This window comes from Bos indicus, chromosome 3, assembly GCF_029378745.1.
Source record: "Bos indicus isolate NIAB-ARS_2022 breed Sahiwal x Tharparkar chromosome 3, NIAB-ARS_B.indTharparkar_mat_pri_1.0, whole genome shotgun sequence".
Taxonomy (NCBI): Eukaryota; Metazoa; Chordata; class Mammalia; order Artiodactyla; family Bovidae; genus Bos; species Bos indicus.
The window spans coordinates 19,406,763-19,422,055 of record NC_091762.1 but is presented as its reverse complement, the minus strand read 5'-3'; the positions used below and the strand labels follow the sequence as shown (position 1 = coordinate 19,422,055).

The 15,293-nt window shown below is 44.1% G+C and overlaps 1 protein-coding gene across 1 annotated transcript; it reads left to right on the top strand.

Moving 5' to 3' along the window:
* The first annotated feature begins 12,200 nt into the window (after positions 1-12,200).
* LOC109557015 (small ribosomal subunit protein eS27-like) lies at positions 12,201-12,519 on the top strand. Its single transcript, XM_019958373.2, has one exon. The coding sequence runs from the start codon at positions 12,207-12,209 to the stop codon at positions 12,462-12,464; it is 258 nt and encodes an 85-aa protein (XP_019813932.1). The 5' UTR covers positions 12,201-12,206; the 3' UTR covers positions 12,465-12,519.
* Positions 12,520-15,293: the final 2,774 nt, after the last annotated feature.

The window sequence follows — 15,293 nt, the reverse complement described above, 5'->3', positions numbered from 1 at the left end:
TTCAAATCCTGAACGATGATGCTGTGAAAGTGCTGCACTCAGTATGCCAGGAAATTTGGAAAACTCAGCAGTGGCCACAGGACTAGAAAAGGCCAATTTTCATTCCAATCCCAAAGAAAGGCAATGCCAAAGAATGCTCAAACTACCACACAATTGCACTCATCTCACACACTAGTAAAGTAATTCTCAAAATTCTCCAAGCCAGGCTTCAGCAATACGTGAACTGTGAACTTCCTGATATTCAAGCTGGTTTGAGAAAAGGCAGAGGAACCAGAGATCAAATTGCCAACATCCGCTGGATCATGGAAAAAGCAAGAGAGTTCCAGAAAAGCATCTATTTTTGCTTTATTGACTATGCCAAAGCCTTTGACTGTGTGGATCACAGTAAACTGTGGAAAATTCTGAAAGAGATGGGAATACCAGACCACCTGACCTGCCTCTTGAGAAATCTGTATGCAGGTCAGGAAGCAACAGTTAGAACTGGACATGGAACAACAGACTGGGTTCCAAATAGGAAAAGGAGTCCGTCAAGGCTGTATATTGTCACCCTGTTTATTTAACTTATATGCAGAGTACATCATGAGAAATGCTGGACTGGAAGAAACACAAGCTGGAATCAAGATTGCTGGGAGAAATATCAATCACCTCAGATATGCAGATGACACCACCCTTATGGCAGAAAGTGAAGAGGAACTCAAAAGCCTCTTGATGAAAGTGAAAGTGGAGAGTGAAAAAGTTGGCCTAAAGCTCAACATCCAGAAAACGAAGATCATGGCATCCAGTCCCATCACTTCATGGGAAATAGATGGGGAAACAGTGGAAACAGTGTCAGACTTTACTTTTTTGGGCTCCAAAATCACTGCAGATGGTGACTTCAGCCATGAAATTAAAAGACGCTTACTCCTTGGAAGGAAAGTTATGTCCAACCTAGACAGCATATGCAAAAGCAGAGACATTACTTTGCCAACAAAGGTCCATCTAGTCAAGGCTATGGTTTTTCCTGTGGTCATGTATGGATGTGAGAGTTGGACTGTGAAGAAGGCTGAGCGCTGAAGAATTGATGCTTTTGAACTGTGGTGTTGGAGAAGACTCTTGAGAGTCCCTTGGACTGCAAGGAGATCCAACCAGTCCATTCTGAAGGAGATCAGCCCTGGGATTTCTTTGGAGGGAATGATGCTGAAGCTGAAACTCCGATACTTTGGCCACTTCATGCAAAGAGTTGACTCATTGGAACAGACTCTGATGCTGGGAGGGATTGGTGGCAGGAGGAGAAGGGGACAATAGAGGATGAGATGGCTGGATGGCATCACTGACTCGATGGACGTGAGTCTGGGTGAACTCCGGAAGGTGGTGGTGGACAGGGAGGCCTGGCATGCTGCGATTCATGGGGTCTCGAAGAGTCGGACATGACTGAGCAACTGAACTGAACTGAAGGGACTGAACAAAATTTTTAGCAGGCAGAAAGATGATTGTTAAAACTCATCTGTAAGGCTTGTGTGTTAGACCGTCATTTCTTAGAGCTCCTTTAGAAGTCTCTGTTCATTCTGTTCATGTTTAATAAGCTCTTACTCAAGAAAGAATTAGCTCTGGAAGTTTCCAGAAAGCTCAGCTAAACCAACACTTAATCAATCAATTTTTCTGGAAAGGGTGAAAATAACCAAAATTATCATGTGTTTATTGAGTGAAGAGCACCAGCCTGGGCACCTGAGGGGTCTGAGAGGATGGAGAGGGAGTTCAGTGAGGGTGGTAAGGAGTGTGGGGCACTGGCCCATCTTGTTCTCTTTAGAGTTCCATTCAGGAATAATCACATTTCAGATCAACTCAGCAGCCAAAAATTCCACATGGCCTGCTCAAGGGTCTTTTTCAATATATAAAAGAATTTGATTCCTTGAGAAGACAGTTTCTAGTAGAATATAACCTTGCAAAATACCTAGAATACCCACAGAAAAGGATATATAAGGATATGAGGTTTCTATAGAAAGGTAACGTTGCTTATTCACCAGAAATAGAGCTAGAGCTCTGTTTTTTGCCTCCCTCCCCCAGGGCCAAGGAGGGGTCATGGTTGGGATTAAATTGCCCACTGCCTTACTCGTCCAGCCTCATTTCTGAGCATCTGCCACCTTGCCAATTGTTTCCGAAACACACCAAGTCCTTCCTCACCTCTCTGCCTTTGCATATGCCCTCTGCCTGGAAATCCTTTCCCTGCTTTAGCTTTCCAGCAAATTTGTGAAAGTGAAAGTTGCTCAGTGGGGTCTGACTATTTGCCACAGTCTATACAGTCCGTGGAATTCTCCAGGCCAGAATATTGGAGTGGGTAGGCTTTCCCTTTTCTAGGGAATCTTCCCAACCCAGGGATTGAATCTAGGTCTCCTGCATCGTGGGCAGTTTCTTTACCAGCTGAGCCACCACAAGGGAAGCCCAAGAATACTGGAGTGGGTAGCCTATCCCTTCTCCAGCGGGTCTTTCTGAACCAGGAATCTACCCGGGGTCTCCTGCATTGCAGGTGGGTTCTTTATCAACTGAGCTATCAGGGAAGCTCAGCAAACTTCTACTCATCCTTCAAAACCCCAGTCAATCACACTGTTTGGTGAAAACTTCCCTGACTCCCCAGAGAATCCCCAGACAGTTAATCATCCTTCATCAATGCTCCCAGAGCAGCTGGTTCAAAACTTATCACACTGTGCAGTCATTGTTTGTTTTCATGTCTGCTATTCCCCCGCAGACTTGAGATTTCCTAAAGGGCAGGGGCTGAGAAATTCTGTGTCCTCAGTCCTGGCCCATTGCTTACTGTGCAACCTCAGTCAATGCTGGCTGAACAGAAATGGATTCTCTTTCCTGTAACCAGCAGGGTGTTTTGCAAGGTGACCAACCAGGATCACTGAACAAAAGAAAATCATTCCTGGAGGGAGCCCTGGGGCGCTTGCCTAGTACCAGGAGCTAAATGCATAAAACTGATTGCTAATATTCAATTGCATTGGAAGGCACACATTACTCAAAATTTGATGGAAGCCATTTGCCCAGAATCCATTTTAATTACAGTAGAAATTTATATGTAAGGAGTCACCTTCTGATAGTGTGATTAAGCTCTGAGACACGAATTTAATGGAGTGAGGAGTGCTCCATGTTGAAGGTCTTTATAATCTAAACGTTTTGGAAAAGACCATCCAAAGTGAGTAAGATAAATATGAATAGATGACAGGACGTTCCTGGCAGTGCAGTGGTTAGGACTCTGCACTTCCATTGCAGGTAGCAGGGGTTTGATCCCTGGTGATAAGATCCAGCATGACATGGCCAAAAAACAAACAAACAAAAGAAACAAATATGAATAGATGATCTCCGTTTTCAAGTTTATGTAATAGAACTGCCCAGCTCTGGGCATTGGACATGGGGCGGAGGCTTTAGTAGCTGCACTTGGAATTACCTGGTCCTCCATAAATGGGTGTTGGCGTTGGATACATGGCTGCCACTTCTCTACACAGCTCCTCACAGCTCTGCCTCATTTGCAAACATCTGAGGGATCAGTAAACATTAGTACATATGTGCTGTCAGTGAATAGATTTTGTGAGAGCTGCCAACGCCCGCTGGTGCTCTTTGCTTGTGCTTCTCTCTGGCTCCAAGTCTCCCTCTCTGCCTCCTTGTCCCAAAGCGTCTTGGCATGGACATGGGGAGAGCCAGTTATATTGAAAAAGGACTAGAAGACAAAGGAAGGAAGGGGAAGGTAACCTTCAAGGGGCAAGTAAGTGGGCATCGTGGCTGATTGCATTCTGGGCATTTTTTGGAGATGGGATTTCTTGATCTGCGCCTTGGTCACAATAACTGCACTCAATGTGCCAGCAAATTTGGAAAACTCAGCAGTGGCCACAGGACTGGAAAAGGTCAGTTTTCATTCCAATCCCAAAGAAAGGCAATGCCAAAGCATGCTCAAACTACCGCACAATTGCACTCATCTCACACGCTAGTAAAGTAATGCTCAAAATTCTCCAAGCCAGGCTTTAGCAATATGTGAACCGTGAACTTCCAGATGTTCAAGCTAGTTTTAGAAAAGGCAGAGGAACCAGAGATCAAATTGCCAACATCCGCTGGATCATGGAAAAAGCAAGAGAGTTAAAAAAAAACATCTATTTCTGCTTTATTGACTATGCCAAAGCTTTTGACTGTGTGGATCACAATAAACTGGAAAATTCTGAAAGAGATGGGAATACCAGACCACCTGATCTGCCTCTTGAGAAACTTGTATGCAGTTCAGGAAGCAACAGTTAGAACTGGACATGGAACACAGACTGGTTCCAAATAGGAAAAGGAGTACGTCAAGGCTGTATATTGTCACCCTGCTTATTTAACTTATATGCAGAGTACATCATGAGAAACGCTGGACTGGAGGAAACACAAGCTGAAATCAAGATTGCTGGGAGAAATATCAATAACCTCAGATATGCAGATGACACCACCCTTATGGCAGAAAGTGAAGAGGAACTCAAAAGCCTCTTGATGAAAGTGAAAGTGGAGAGTGAAAAAGTTGGCTTAAAGCTCAACATCCAGAAAACGAAGATCATGGCATCCGGTCCCATCACTTCATGGGAAATAGATGGGGAAACAGTGGAAACAGTGTCAGACTTTATTTTGGGGGGCTCCAAAATCACTGCAGATGGTGACTGCAGCCATGAGATTAAAAGATGCTTGCTCCTTGAAAGGAAAGTTATGACCAACCTATATAGCATATTCAAAAGCAGAGACATTACTTTGCCAACAAAGGTTCGTCTAGTCAAGGCTATGGTTTTTCCAGTGGTCATGTATGGATGGGAGAGTTGGACTCTGAAGAAAGCTGAGCACTGAAGAATTGATGCTTTTGAACTGTGGTGTTGGAGAAGACTCTTGAGAGTCCCTTGGACTGCAAGGAGATCCAACCAGTCCATTCTGAAGGAGATCAGCCCTGGGATTTCTTTGGGAGGAATGATGCTAAAGCTGAAACTCCAATACTTTGGCCACCTCATGAGAAGAGTTGACTCATTGGAAAAGACTCTGATGCTGGGAGGGATTGGGGGCAGGAGGAGAAGAGGACGGATGACAGAGGATGAGAGGGCTGGATGGCATCTCTGACTCGATGGACATGAGTTTGAGTGAACTCCGGGAGTTGGTGATGGACAAGGAGGCCTGGCATGATGCGATTCATGGGGTTGCAAAGAGTCGGACACGACTGAGCGACTGAACTGAACTGAACTGAACTGAAGAGGAGAGAATGGCACATGATTTGGACAGGAGTGATGGCTGAGGCTGGGAAATGGTTCCCACCCACAATTCAAACTAGGCAAAAGTTCAACATTAAGGTTTCAACATTAAGGTACCAAGAATTTATATTGCACATTTTTCAAGCTTAGCGCAATATCTTTGCTCTATTGATGCTTTCGAATTGTGGTGCTGAACACTCTTGAGAGTCACTGGACGGCAAGGAGATCAAACCAGTCAAGTTTAAAGGAAATCAACCCTGAACTTTCATTGGAAGGACTGATGCGAAAGCTCCAATACTTTGGCCACTTGATGCGAAAAGCCAACTCACTGGAAAAACTTCTGATGCTGGGAAAGATTGAAGGCAAAAGGAGAAGGGGGCGGCAGAGAGTGAGATGCTTAGATAGTATCACTGACTCAATGGACATGAATTTGAGCAAACTCTGGGAGATGGTGGAAGACTGAGGAGCCTGCAGTCCATGGGTTGCAAAGAGTCAGATACAACTTAGCAACTGAACAACAACATATCTTAAATAGCCTCATCGTTTTATAACATTTTTTTTTGTGATAGAATATACACAGCATAGAACTTACCATTTTAACCCTTGTTAAGTACACCTTTCCATGGCATTAAGTATTTTCATGTTGTTATGCAACCGCCATCTGCCTCCAGAATTTTTTCAACCTCCTTGACTGAAACTCTGTATCCATTTAACACTAACTCTGCATTTCCTCCCCCATTAAGCTCCAGGAAACTACCTTTCTTTCTGTCTGCATGAATTGGATAATCAAAGGCAATGGCACCCCACTCCATTACTCTTGGGTGGAAAATTCCATGGACAGAGGAGTCTGGTAGGCTGCAGTCCATGGGGTCGCTAAAAGTCGGACATGACTGAGCGACTTCACTTTGACGTTTCACTTTCCTGCATTGGAGAAGGAAATGGCAACCCATTCCAGTGTTCTTGCCTGGAGAATCCCAGGGACGGGGGAGCCTGGTGGGCTGCCGTCTATGGGGTCGCACAGAGTCGGACACGACTGAAGCGACTTAGCAGCAGCAGCAGCAGAACCTGTTTTTTAATTAAACTCTTTTCCTAAGAGTGTCCTTGTGAAAAATCTTATTTCTAAAAGTATCTCTACATATAGATGAAGTAGATACTATCATGTCTAGTTTATAGCTGGACAAACTAAGTTAACAGAAGTTCAGTGCATAAGAAACAAGTGGCTACTTATCCAAATCTATTCTGCCAGGTCCCCCTTCCCTTTCCCCCTTCTTTATTTTGGCAAGTCCCAAATTTTGTTCTGCTATTCACAGGCAAGGTATGTACCCAGGGAAGAGGGTACTTTTAGCCCTAGGAGGAAGTCTAGATGCATTTGAGTCAATCACAGTAATTTCAGTCCCTTTGCCAAAGATTGATATGGGGATTAGCAAGTGATACACTTCAAGCCTATGAGACATGAGAGAATGCTGATGTAAGGATTCTGAAAAGGATTTCTTTGCTTTGACAAATACACAGTTCCTATTTTCTGCTTCTTTATATGGTGGCCATGTGTGAAGCGGTGCCTGGAGCTCAGCAGCCATCTTGCCACCATGAGGAGGGTTAACCACATCACCCAGATAATACACTGAAGATGGCAGAGGGGAAGATGGAAAGAATCTGGATCCTTTATGATGTGAATGAGCTTCTGAATTAACCAACTTTGGAACTCCCCACCTTTAGTCTTGCTGTTTATGTGAGATCGTACATTTCCTTTTTATTTAAACCACTTTTGCATTTTATGTACTTGCAGCCAAAAGCATACTGAGTTTGCTAAAGATTAAAGCTAAATAAGAACCAATGCAGATGACCCAAGTCTCATAAGCTTTTCCACTGGATAATGCTATTGAGGCAGCATTGGTCTTTTTGTTATGAGAGAGCCCATCCTGTTGTATTATTTCTGAACTGTTGGCTCTGGGAAAAGATTTCTAGGAAAAAGTACTCCTGAAAAATTGAGTTTGATTTTGAGAAAAGAAAGAGGTGGGGAGATATGGGAGAAGATGGAGAGAGACACAAATAACCGAGTAAAATTTGTGTAGGAAGTTGCAACTGGAAGGAAGGAGAAAAATTTTATCTGGGAATGATCCTTTGAAATACAATGGTCAGGTGTGGTGAGAGGGATGAGAAAAAGTCAGTCAGTCAGTATAGCTGTAAGAGCCAGGGAGCTTTTCTCTCCAACGAGAAACCCAGGAAATCTCATTTCCTGGGTTTGTGACAAAGCGGAAGATGGTGTATGACAAAGGGGAAGACAAGGGCGTGATGTGAACATGACTAGGTAAAGGGCTTTGAAATACTGCAACCACAGAAAGCTGAGAGAGAACTAACAGAATTACACACTGAGCTGACATCAATGCTCATTTACGGTGAACTTGTGGCCGATTGGACTATTCTTTAGAGTCTACCCAGCAAACTTTCTTTTAGGCATGTGAGCTGGGCATGTGATCCAGGTTTGGATAATCATAGTTCTTCATTCTCCAGGCAACTTCAATCAGTCCAAGTGGGAGGCACATGACTCAGGGAACGGCCAGAGTCCTTCCCTAGAAAATGATATACAGATGCTGAGAAAAACAAGGTGGGTTTTTTTTTTTTTTTTTTTGTTTTGTTTTTACTACTAGATAAAGAAACAGAGTTGAGCAGAAACAAAAGGCAGAAGAAAAAGAGGGAAGCGACCTTGAGTTCTCTGTGTCAGACCTTAAGGCCTAGGCTCCTATAGCATTTGTTTTACATCTGTGAACTACCCCAGAGTGGCAGATCATTTTCTTCAGAAATGGCCACCAGGATATAGCCCATCCCACGTACTCTAATTACAATGCAACATTGACACTCCTTCTGTGGAGTGGTGGTGTCTGTATCCCTGCCTTTTGTACCTGGACAGACATTTGTGACCACTTGATCTGAAAATGTATGGTGGAAGTGGTGCTATGTGACTTCTGACACTGAATCATAAAAATGCCATACACTATTGCTTTATTCTCTGGGGACTTCTGACCTTGGAACCCAGGCATCATGCTTGAAGAAGACAGGGGCTACATGAAGAGACCACAGGGTCATGCCAACAGCCCTAGATGAGGTCCCAGCAGACAGCCTCAACCAGAAATGAGACATATCCAGATGAACCCAGGCATCGAGTCACCTTGAGCCTCAGTCTTCCCAACTGAATTTCCAGGCATCGAGGGGCAGGAATGTCACCCCTACGTATCCTATCTGAATTCCTGACCCATACAGTCCATAGAATAATAAAATGATGGTGCTATATCACTAAACTTTGGGATGGTTTGTTACACAGCTACATTTAACAGAAATACTCAGTGTCTTTCTTAACTACGTGAACCAACAAATTCTTTTTGCTTAAGCTAGTTTGAAATGAGTTTCTTTCCTTTGCAACTAAAGGAATCTTGACTCATAAACGCTCTGTGCTCAGTTGCTCAGAAGTGTCTGACTCTTTTGAGACCCTATGGACTGCAACCCACCAGTCTCCTCTGCTCATGGAATTTTCCAGGCAAGAATACTGGATTTCCTACTCCAGGGGATCTTATTCTTTACCACTGGTGCCACCTGGGAAGCCCCCATAAACCCTCTGTGCTAAGTCACTTCAGTTGTGTCTGACTCTTTTGCAACCCTATGGACTGTAGTCTGCCAGGCTCCTCTGTCCATGGGATTTCCAGGCAAGAATACTCTGGAGTGGGTTGCCATTTCCTTCTCCAGGGGATCTTCCCGAGCCAGGGATTAAACCTGGGTCTTTTATGTCTCTGGCATTGGCAGGCGGGTTCTTTGCCGCTAGGGCCACCTGGGAAGCCTCTGTGCTGTGCTAAGTCGCTTAGCCATGCCCAACGCTGAGACCCCATGGGCTGTAGCCCGCCAGGCTCTTCTGTCCCTGGGGATTCTAGAGGCAAGAATACTGGAGTGGGTTACCATGACCTCCTCCAGGTGATCTTCCCAACCCAGGGATCAAACCGAGGTCTCCCACATTGCAGGCAGATTCTTTACCAGCCGAGCTACCAAGGAAGCTCAGGAAGCCTCCAGTCTCGGAATTATCCATTCTTGCAAATCAGTTACTCAGTTTACATTAAAAAAAAAAAAAAAAAAAAAGGTGGTTTTTCACATGGTCTTCACAGAAAAAAAGTACAGAAAATAGTGAAAAAGAAAGAAGAGTCAGAATTAGGGCAGAGGCCTAAAAAAGGGGAAAGAGGTCCTCTTTCTGTTTTCTTCAATCCATGATTTCATGGGACATAAATCATGTCATCTTTCTACTTAGGATTGGGTGCTAGCCATTGATTTACTGAGTGACTTTTGACAGTCATTGTTACCTTGCTGGGTCTATTTCCTTTTTCAAAGGGTGATAGTGGAGGGAGCTAGTTCTTTATCAGCAAAATGAGGAAACAGGGCTAGATGTGGTATTTGTTAGCATTCTTAATAATAGCCCGGTGCTAAGCATTATGTTAGGTGTTTCCCATGTATTCCCATCTGCTCCCCACCATGCCGCTAGGCAGCAGATATTATTAGCCACTTTACAGTCCTTTCCTTAACTAACACGCTATCCACCCTGTTGAACTTCTTCTCTAGTGCCTCTCACTATGATACACTCTGAGGGCGTGACAAGTCACATGGGACAAGTTCCTCATTTTTAAGAAGCTTATGTTCAGATTGGAAAGGTAAAGCTAAACTAGGTAATAAATTGTTACAATCTAAACTGACCATAGATGCAACAGGAGTTACATTTATTACCTATCATCATGTAACAGGTTACCACAAATTCAGTGGTTTAAGACAACACACATAATCTCACAAGTTTTGTGATCCAGGAGTCTGGGTTCAGCTTAGCTGAGTTCTCTTTAGGGTCTCACAAGCCTGCAACAAGTCATTGGCTGGGTTATGTTCCCCGAGTTGAAGCCAGGATCTTCCTCCAAGCTCATGAGGTGGTTGTAACAGTTTCTTGCAGATTTAGGACTGAGGGTCCTCTTTTCTTGCTGTCCACCGGGGGCAACTCTCAGATCCTAGAGGCTCCTGCAGTTCCCTCCCACGAGCCTTTTCCACAGGCCGTTCACAACATGGCAGAGTTCTTCTTCAGGGCCAGCAAGAGACTCTCACTCCAGTCAGCAACAAAGGAGTGTTATATAATGTGTCTGTAACCATGGGAGTGACACATCATTATCTGCACCATGTTCTACTGCCTAGAAGCAAGTCACAGGTCCCACCCACACTCAAGGCGAGGGAATTACACAAGTATGTGACTCACTGAGGGGGTGATGGGGTCATGGAAAGGTGTATTTGCTGCAGGAATTTAAAAGAGAGAGAGGGGTCAGAGTAAACTGGAATCCTCAGGGGAGGTTTTACGGAGGGACTTAGGCTACAGGTTGAAGGATGAGTAGAACTTAGACCAGCAAAGAGGGGAAGAGAAGAGGCAGGCCATCAGGGACCAAAGAATTATATGAGTGATGGTGTGGAGGTGGGGTTCTCCTCACAGTACACAGAAAGCTAACGGAAACCTGCTGACTTTGTACATCACAAAGGATAGGAAGAACTCTTTTTTTTTTTTTTAGCCAAAAAGGAAGCTGGATAATGGAGAGTCCTGGCCTTGGTGTCAGAAATTTGGGTTCCAGATTCAGTTTTGCTATTAACTAGCTGCAAGGAGATCCAACCAGTCCATTCTAAAGGAGATCGGTCCTGGGTATTCTTTGGAAGGAATGATACTAAAGCTGAAACTCCCGTATTTTGGCCATCTGATATGAAGAGTTGACTCATTGGAAAAGACTCTGATGCTGGGAGGGATTGGGGGCAGGAGGAAAAGGGACGACAGAGGATGAGATGCCTCGATGGCACCGACTCAATGGGCGTGAGTTTGAGTGAACTCCGGCAGTTGGTGATGGACAGGGAGGCCTGGCGTGCTGCAGTTCATGGGGTTGCAAAGAGTCGGACACGACTGAACAACTGAACTGAACTGAACTGAACTGAGCAGTGTGATTGGGGTCTGCTGGTTATCCAAGTCTAGTTTCTCAAAAACGCTTTTATTTACCTGGTCATTGTGAGGACTAACGACACTCTTGGCTAGGTGCTCTGCAAATTATCCTATTTCCAAAGGTAGCTTCATCAACTTTCACGTCCCTGCTCTCTCTGGGTCCCCCAACTCTCTGACTCCTCTTTCTCAGTCTTTCCCCCAATCTCCTTCCTCTTAAAGTCTCCTAAATTTGAAGAGGGAGAGGATTCTCTGGGCTCTGACCTTGTCCCTTCTCTCACTCACTACCACTCTGCCTTGGGACCCTCAGGAGCCCCACCCAGGACTGATGGCTCCCAAATCTATGCTCCAGCCCAGACCCTTTCCCCCAATGCCAGACTCATGAATCCAACCAGTAACTGATCAATTCTTCTTGGGTCTCCTGCAGGCCCCTCAAATCCAACATACCCCAAACTGAATTCATTATCTTTCCGCCCAAACTTTTTCCTCTTCCGTTTCATGCCTGCTCTTAAAGAATCCCACTGGCAAGTCATCATTCTTTCTTCCCCCACCCACCTAAGAGCCAAATGGTCACCAAGTCCTTTTTCTTTAGCTTTTCTCCCCTCCATCACCACTGCCCTAGCTCGAGTCTCATCAATTGTCACCTGAATCACTGCAGTCGCTTCTTAACTGATCTATCTCATTCTATCTCCACACTGCACAGAATGAACCTTCTGAAGCACAGATCTGATGATACTGCTGCTCAGCTCAAAAGCATTCAGAGGCCCCCAAGTACTTTGGAATGACATCCAAACTCCTGGGCACCCTCTTCAGTATCTGCAACCCTCCCGGATCTGATTCTTGCCCACTTCTCCTGTCTCCTCTGTGCCCACTTCCTCCCTGTCACTTCTGCTCTAGCTTGCAGTTCTCACATTGTTCCATGTTCTTACAAATCTCTGTGTGTCCTGCCATATTTAAAATGGATAACTTTCCAGCAGTGACAACCTCATGAGAACATGCCTCTTGCAAAGAGTCTTCTTCATCCCTCTCCAGAAGAGGAGAAGAAGAAACACAAGAAGAAGCACCTGGTGCAGAGCCCCAATTCCTATTTCATGGATGTAAAATGCCTTGGATGCTATAAAATCACCACCGTCTTTAGCCATGCACAAACAGTAGTAGTTTTGTGTGTTGGCTACTCTACTGTCCTCTGCCAGCCTGCAGGAGAAAAAGGAAGGCTTACAGAAGGATGCTCCTTCAGACGGAAGCAGCACTAAAAGTACCCTGTATCAAGACGAACGGGAAACCATCCCAATAAACACGTTTTGGATACATCCCGTCTCTTGTCTTGTTTTACTGCTAGGAAGCTCTTACCTCACATATTCAGGGGCAACCAGTAGAGTGGACTCTAGAGTCACTCTAGAGTCTGGGGCAAGTAAGTGGCCAAGTACTTAAAAAGTCCATTTGGGACATTGCTATCCCTAGGTTCATGGAGTAAATCTGCAGAGCTTGATTAAAAACTGGAATAGTATGTAAATGGGGTATTTCCTTTCACTTTTATGTTTTCCTAGAATTAAGAACTGACAGTTGATACTTAAAACGCAATCCAGCACGCCACTTTAATATAAAACAGCTTAGAATGCTTTATTTACAGTTCTCAGAAGCCTTGCTTGAAGGTGTGTGAGTGTAGAGGTTCCTGCTAGGCACCTGATCTGGGGCTAGAAATCTCCTATAGTTAAAGACTTGTCCAGGCAGAAGTTAGTGTCTTATTCTCCACAGCCAGTGTTGCAGCTGATTCTGAGCTTGTGGGGGTTGTGGACTCATGAAAGGAGGGGGAGAACGTGTGGATGTGTAAGAACCTAGAAGTAAAGGAGGAAAGGAAAGAGAAGGTGAATAGAGGTGAATGAGGGTGATACCTGAACTTTTTGAGACACAGATGATGTTCATTACCTGACTGTGTACCTAGAGTTGGTACGTAAACAACCGAAACTGTCTGCATCTTGTTCAGGAAGGCACTGTATGCTGGAAAAAGAATAAGGGAGATGGCAAGAAGGAGATCTATTTTCACTGGAGTAAGGCTTTAAGGGTCAAGTCTGTTCTTAAGTATTGCTATAAAAAAGTAATGCTTCAAATTAAATAACACTATATATTTAACAGGAAATTTTTATTCAGTGATTTTTAGAGGTATTCCAACTTTTGTCTGAAAGATGGGAAATGCACATGTAGGTAATGGTATGTGCTGTGTTGCCTGAATCATCTCTCACTATGCATTTGAGCAAAACTAGCTATAATCTAAAGTTTAGCAGTGATTTCCACTTCTGAGTGGTATCTGTTTGCCACATGCAGTTTATTGCTTCTCAGTAAGTTGGTCAGGATCTTTGGTCCACCAGGTGACTAAGGGTAGGGAGGCTACATCATTTCAATTGCATGTCCCAAATTAGATGTGATAAATGGTTAATTTTCCTCCTCATTTAGTTTGTGAAATAAAATGAAGGCAGTTTCCAAGTTTAAAGTCCACAGAGCTGAATATAAGGACTCCTTACTTAGAAAGAGGAAAGCTGTTGATGCCAACACCACAGAGAGGGTAAAGAGGAGAATCTGGTAAGAACCTGCGAACTTCTGGAGAATACCTGAACCATCACATTGATCTACGCATTGGCAGAATAAAAGAAGATCGTTTTTTGATATATCCAGGACAGATGTTGCATTTAAAAATTGTGTGATCCTGAGATGTCTAGCTGAAACACTCAAAACTTAGCCCTTTGGGAAATTCTTTTTGTTTTTTACCAGAGAAAAAGTGGTGAACTGTACTTGGTGCCTCTACATTTTTGGCTTTTTACCACTCTAATGTAACAAACTACAATTCTTGAGCCTTTCTTTTCAACTTGCAAAGTAATGTTTAAATTCTCTGCCGCTGTAAAATGCCTGTTATCTCTCCTATGTACTTTAACTCCCAGGTGACATCCTTCAACTTTTAATCCCTCTAATCTGGAACAATGACCTCTTAAATCCAGGAGCCACTTGTCCTTTTTTATTCGGCTGTCATTTCTAGGGAACATAATTTTGTCCTCAATAAAACTTCAGACTTATGCCTTTGGAAGTAAAAAAAATAATAATAAAAAATAAAATATAAAATGGATAGCTGTCAAGGACAGCACATGGAACTCTGCTCGGTGTTGTGTGGTGGCCTGGATGGGAGGAAAGTTTGGGGAAGAATGGATACATGTGTATGTATGGCTGAGTCCCTTTGATGTTCACCTAAAACTGTCACAATATCATTAATCAGTTACACACCATACAAAATAAAAAGCTGAAAAAAACTCTCTCTGCCTTGGCAGAATGCCCTTCCACCTCTACCCTTCCGTGCCTGGCTAACTCCTCTACGATCAGTCAGCCGTTCCGTGTGAAAGCCCTCTCCGGTGTGCACTCTGAGCAGCTGGCGCAGCCTCTGTCACAGCTCTCATTGCTCAGGAGCGCCAAGGCTTGTACTGTAATCACTTTTTCTCTTGCTGTCTCTCTTGCTAGATTCTTGAGAGTGGTAATGGTGTCTTATTTTATTTTCCGATTTTGATGCTCTGATCACCTTTTCTTCCAATCTGATCCTTCGAAGTATTTTCTGTATTTATTTTGTGAACAGGCAACACATTCATCTATCTAAAAGAACTTACAAAATGGCATATAGTGACATGTCTCCCACTCCTGTCCTCCCTGCTCCCCGCAGTTGTCCGGTCCCCTTTCCCAGAGGTGATCAATGTTATTGGTTTCTTGTGAATGTGTGTGTGTGGGCTTAGTCTTGTCTGACTCTTTGCGACCCATGGACTGTAGCCTGTCAGGCTCCTCTGTCCATGGAATTTTCCAGGCAAGAATACTGGAGTGGTTTGCCATTTCCTACTCCAGGGGATATTCCCAATCCAGGGATTGAACCTGAGTTTCCTGCATCTCCTGAATTGGCAGGCGGATTCTTTACTACTGTGCCACCTGGGAAGACCTTCTTGTGAATACTTCTAGAGATATAAACATATCTATCATCTCACACGCTAGTAAACTAATGCTCAAAATTCTCCAAGCCAGGCTTCAGCAATACGTCAACCGTGAACTTCCTGATG

What these genes read in the sequence shown, in the direction of transcription:
- LOC109557015 (XM_019958373.2), top strand. Translation starts at nt 12,207, where the DNA reads ATGCCTCTTGCAAAGAGTCTTCTTCATCCCTCTCCAGAAGAGGAGAAG.